This window comes from Symsagittifera roscoffensis, chromosome 2 (genome assembly GCF_963678635.1).
Source record: "Symsagittifera roscoffensis chromosome 2, txSymRosc1.1, whole genome shotgun sequence".
NCBI classification, from domain to species: domain Eukaryota; kingdom Metazoa; phylum Xenacoelomorpha; order Acoela; family Convolutidae; genus Symsagittifera; species Symsagittifera roscoffensis.
Genome location: NC_087063.1, coordinates 36257368 through 36262842, shown reverse-complemented (window position 1 = coordinate 36262842; position 5475 = coordinate 36257368). Strand labels below are relative to the sequence as shown.

The 5475-nt window shown below is 39.0% G+C and overlaps 1 protein-coding gene across 1 annotated transcript; it reads right to left on the bottom strand.

The window, feature by feature from the left end:
- Positions 1–2254: 2254 nt before the first annotated feature.
- On the bottom strand, positions 2255–5266 carry LOC134839347 (leucine-rich repeat and guanylate kinase domain-containing protein-like). The gene has a single exon (XM_063854860.1). The coding sequence runs from the start codon at positions 5134–5136 to the stop codon at positions 2593–2595; it is 2544 nt and encodes an 847-aa protein (XP_063710930.1). The 5' UTR covers positions 5137–5266; the 3' UTR covers positions 2255–2592.
- Between the last annotated feature and the right edge of the window lie 209 nt (positions 5267–5475).

Genomic DNA, 5475 nt, shown 5'->3' with positions numbered 1-5475 from the left:
TGAAAGAAGTTGCGAATATTTCTAACAAAAGTAACGGAACATTTTTGCTTGGGGTGTTTTTTTTCAGACAAATTTCGACTTTTTAACAAGTCAATTTTGACGGCATTGTAAAATATTATTCAAAAAGTTTTGTTGTTCTGAGCTTTAATGTGAAAATGTTTTTCACCTGTGATCAGTTTTTGTAAAGTTATGGGAGTTTAAGCAATGCAATTTTTATTTATTTGGGACAATTAACGCTCGATAAATTTCGCACTATTAACGCGTAATCGAAGAATTAATCCGTCTTAGAAATGGTTCCAAATTGGTTGAAGGAAGCTTATTTGCCATTATTGATTTGTTACTAGGAGCGAAACTTATCACTTGGTGTTTTATATGGCGTGTGGGGAATGATTTTCTCTAAAAACCTCAAGATTTAGATTTTTGTTAAATTTAGTTTTTTATTTTTTATATTTTATTGTTACTAATGCTCCATAGATCTTAAAAGGCAGTCGGAACATTCAAAGCTTCTCGGAACAATCAAGGCAATCGGAACATTCAAAGGCAGTCGGAACATTCAGACCTGATACGAGCTGTCTTGTTTAAATTTTTTTTTCATTTTCTAAACGGGCTCGGCTCATGTACATTGGCTTAGTCAACTTAAGATGCATAATTTTAAAGTTTTTTAAATGCTTTTGGCTGTTTCATTAGGGATGTGTCGGAGAAGATTCTGTTTTTACACATGCGCAGCGTCGTGTCATGAGGTATTTGAATAATTTGCATTCAGCATTCAAAATTTTGCAAAAAACTATCGGAGGTAAAATGTCTGTTTAAAAATTGATTCAGAGAGTCGATATCTTGTTTAAAAGTTACTATAAAAATTCAGTAGATTTTGGGTAAAAACACCTGTAACGGTAAATTTGTCGGAATATTAGTTTTGTCGCGAATATAACTAGTTGTTCCAAATTCCGCAAATGTGAGCGAATTCCGCAAAATGTAAGCAGATTTCGCAAATTTAAGCGGATTCAACCAATATGAGTGAATCACGGTTTTTTTTTATTGAATTGAACCAGTCCTTGCGTGACCAATCAGATGATATTGCTAGAATTTTTACGTACAAATGTGGAATTTAAAAGCAAAAACTTAACTATTGGTAGTGGAATCCAATGACATTTTTAAATCAATGTTCAACCCGTGAATGTACCCTTTTATTGTTAAGAACTAAATTAAATTAATAAAAAGGCGTCGTTATAACGCATGAAATAGTTTGGCGGACGCCCATTCCCTCAGGGATTCGACCCCCTGCCGACCCAAAGGGTCTCTCCTTTGGTACTTCTTAAGAAATCTAGTTTTGTTCGACCAACCCTAAAATTTTTCTACAGGCGCCTTTGGCGCCAATATATAGTAATTTTGAGGGGGAGCGCGCGCCGAAAAACGCGATTTTTTGGTCAAAGTTTTTCATAAAGTGCCTAAAAATACCTTTTGGACTGTTTTTTAAAAGTTTTACCTGCGGCGCAAAAAATTTGGGCAAAACAGGGACTAAACCGAGCTTAGGGAGAGCTCAAAAAATCAATTCGGTCGACCTAAAAAAAGGTCGAAAAAATTTTTCGAAATTTTTTTGAAAATCCGAACCCCCCCTCGAGAAAAACCAACATCCGCCCCTGAGTATAGTTGTATACCGCACATTAGTAGAAGTTTTAGGAGACTCCTTTAAGTTTAGGGTTTTAAAGTTGTCGTTCAAGTTGCGTTTTTAAGATGAACATGTGCTGCGCCATGTTATAGAATATTTGAAAAAAAAACGAATCAAGTTAGAACTTCTAGTTTGATTCTTTCCTACGCCCCCCGACCTCTTTTGAATTTCAAGCTTGAAAAATTATTTTAACATTGTCATAAAAAACATAATCAAAAGCAGCTCAACTTCACAATTTCAAAGTAAAAAATAAATGGTTTTACAGCTCTTTGAATTTCAAGAACAACTTATGATTGAAACTTATTTGATTTAAGAAAATCTCATTTTTGGAAAACTGAAATCTGAAAAATAGATTCCGTTTTTGAAATTAGAAGGCGGTCACTTTCGTAATCGGAGAAGTGCACGAATTTTTCATATTCGCCAGAATTTCGCAGAAACATCACTTGGTAAGTATGTTAGCACAAAGGTTATTTTTCAGAAAATCACTATCAAACCTATCCTGAGAATTGATTTTGATTGCTACATGTCCTTTGTTGTCCTTGCTAGGTCTGATAATTTCTTGCTAATTTACAGTTTTATAAAAACACCCAATGAAATAAAATTCAGTTAAATCAATTCAAAATTTTTTTAGTTGATCGACCCATAAATTTTCTTTTGAGCGTATAAAGTCAAATTACTTACGTGGAGACATTCGAGTTGGTAATTTTTGTAGTTAAATTGCAATTGATTTTGATAAAAGAGCTTGGCATCAAAACTGAACCTTTTAGAGATTTTTCTAAACATTGTTAGTTCGTCTTTGTTGTTTCATATTGCTTCGAACAAAATAGAAAATTTGATTGAATTATCTCAGTTGGTTACCGGTATTTTTTGCTTAGACAAAAGATTTTTTCCTTGCGCTGTTTTTGATTAGAAGCAAATTTTTGTTTTCAGTTGTTGTCGGCGTACAGTCCGTATTTGATCATGCGCAACATGTAGACGAACCATCCTTTGAACTCGTCAAAAGTCATGTCCAATTGGCCGTCAGTCTCCGCGTAGCTTTGAAACGAAACTTCAAACTTCTTGTTGTCCTCCTCGGCAAAACGGAACTCAAACAGATTGGATTCAAAGTAACTTTTGATCAAATTTTTAGCCTCATGCAAATTTTCGATGTTGCCTTCGACCGATTTTCCCGCCTTGCCAAACAAAACTTGCACTTCGTTCTCAAGTAGCGCCTCGTCGTCCAATAGTGCAGAGGCTCGCTCTTGCAGTCGTTCTTTTGAATGATTTCCTAACTCGGGTCGCTCAATCGGCGTGTTTGATTCGTCCGCTTCGTAATCTTCGTCTTCTCGTTGCTCGTCACGATCGCCATTCGTAGCTTCGTTGAACTCGTTTTGCTCGTCTCCGTCATTTGAAGTGGGAAAGTCTCGATTATGACCCAAGTTACCCTCGAATGCGGCCGGCGCTGTGTAAGGCTTACCATATATGGTATTCGTTCCCCCGTAAGCTGACTCTGGTGAAAGATCATTTTCACGAATACCCTCTCGTAACGCACTTTCTCGTCTCTCGTACGACCTCAATTCGGTTTCGGTCATCCCTTCGCGAATGGAAACTTGTCGACCACTTTGGTTCTTCCCGCCCGATACTTTGTACCGCAGGACATTGCTCACCACGTTCGTTCCGCCCAGACTATTTCGCTTAGTAAAATCCCGACCTGGGCCCGAACTCAGTTCACGGCTGGCTACATAGTCGGGCGGTAGTCCCAGGTATTCTTTGACGATCGATGTCAGAGATTGGAGGGCTTCTTCAATGTCATCAGCGTCAATAACTTGGTCGAAAAAGCCAGGGTTCTCCTGGTTGACTTTCATGTACACATCGCGGCGCAACAAGGCGCTTCTCACCTCTTCGTCGCTCATTTGGTAGTACGTTTTGAGTCTTTCTTCGTGCACCTCCTCAGTCTTGGGGATCAGCAAGAGATACCTTGGTTCGAAAAATGACTTTTTGAACGATAGAATTCCTTCGTATTCCATGTGCGTCACACAGGCTAGTCCTTCACTTGCAATACTGTCGATCGCGTCATACATGATACCCAGTGTTCGGAACCCGTCGCTGTAAGTTGACACGAAGCGACCTTCTTGAATCATGTTTACGAATTCATCGGCCGAGATACCCGGGTGGCTATTCTGTTGCAGCTCTTGGCCATATACTGAATTATCGTTGGTCATGCTCAGCACTTGATTAGGAAGGTATCCAAAAAAATCTGGAAACTCCTGAGCTAGACGAGCTGCCAGTTCAATTTTGCCGCATCCTTGAGGACCACTAAGCACTAAAATAGGGTAAGGCGTTTCCAAACTCGGAAGCGTGCATTCTCGAAGCTTAGCCGGTTGCAGGTATTTGTAGACCACGTGATTGATATGGTCACGTGCTGCTACTACTTCGGGTGGCGGGTTGAACAAATTCATAGCAGACACTTTTTCCTCGGGTTGTACCTTGTGCTTATCGAGAGAGGTCAGCTCCGAACACCGATACAAAATAGCGAACCGGTAGTCATCTTTGTCTTGAATTGGGTTGTTGCGCAAATTAAGTTCTCGTAGCAAACGATTCCCTATGAACACTGGTTCTAAATCATCGTAATCGACTATGTTGTTATTCTGGGCGTCAATTTTCATTAAATATCGTCTGTTTTCAAGTCCCTTCAAATTAGCTAGAGCATTGTATGAAATGTCCAACGCCTGCAACGACTCCAAATTTTGAATCGATTCTAGAGAAGCGATCTTGTTGGCGGAAAGATACAATTCCAAAATTCCAGTTTTACAAATTTCCAGTGAAGTCAGCTGGTTTGCACTTAAATCTAGAACCTTTAGGCGAGTGTTGTGTTCTAAGCCCTCAATTCGGGCTATTTGATTGTTGTTCAAGTTAAGGTTCTCCAGCGCCGGAAAGCGACTCATGTCACCAATACATGCCAATACATTGTTCGATGCGTCCAGATTTCGTAGGTTCTTTAGCCCTGCCAGACTGTCTAGAGACTGTATGACGTTGTTTGATACGTTTAAACTCAGCAGATAAGACAATGAGTTCAAGGGTGAAAGATCCGATACTTTGTTGTGCATCAGGTTAACGTTTTGTAGGTTAGTCATCACCTGCAGTGTTTCGATGTTCTTGATCTCCATCGCTGGCAGGTACAAGTCTAGGAAAACAAAATTGTACCCGTCGGCCATTTTGCCAATATTACACAATCCATGTTGCATAAGTTTGTCGTCCAGAAATCCATTTTTGGCGACAATGTGTTCGTTTTTCTCTGCAACAGTAGCAGCAGCGACTTCGTTTCGGTTTCCAGCTACTAGAATGGAGTCTTTCAGGTTGCTGAAATTATCAACTGGCGGGGGACTGTTGTAGGGCGACCTCTCTTGATCCAAGTTTAACACATTGGTATCGCTCTTTATGGAATGTACTGATGAACTGATGTCGTGATTTTGATCTACTATAGGAGACATATTTTAAAAACTAAAACGCCAATAAAAAAATTGAGCAGCTAACAAATTAAATGCAAATCAAGCTTCATGTAAAACGTAACGTGCGCACAAATCATGATTAAAAACGCACGTGCTTTTTGTTAGACAAAAACCTTTAGTAGTTTTTTAACATAGGTCTTTTACTTTCTAAGCCAAGCTATGCAAAGGTATTCAATAGCTGGACAGGTGGTGGAAAATCTTCCCCAACACATGACGGTAACTAATTTCCAAAATTTTCACTGTACATTTTCTATTACCACTTTTCAAAATTTTTTAGTTTAAACTGAATGCCCCGATGCCATGAAAATGGATGAGAACGTT

What these genes read in the sequence shown, in the direction of transcription:
- LOC134839347 (XM_063854860.1), bottom strand. Translation starts at nt 5,136, where the DNA reads ATGTCTCCTATAGTAGATCAAAATCACGACATCAGTTCATCAGTACAT.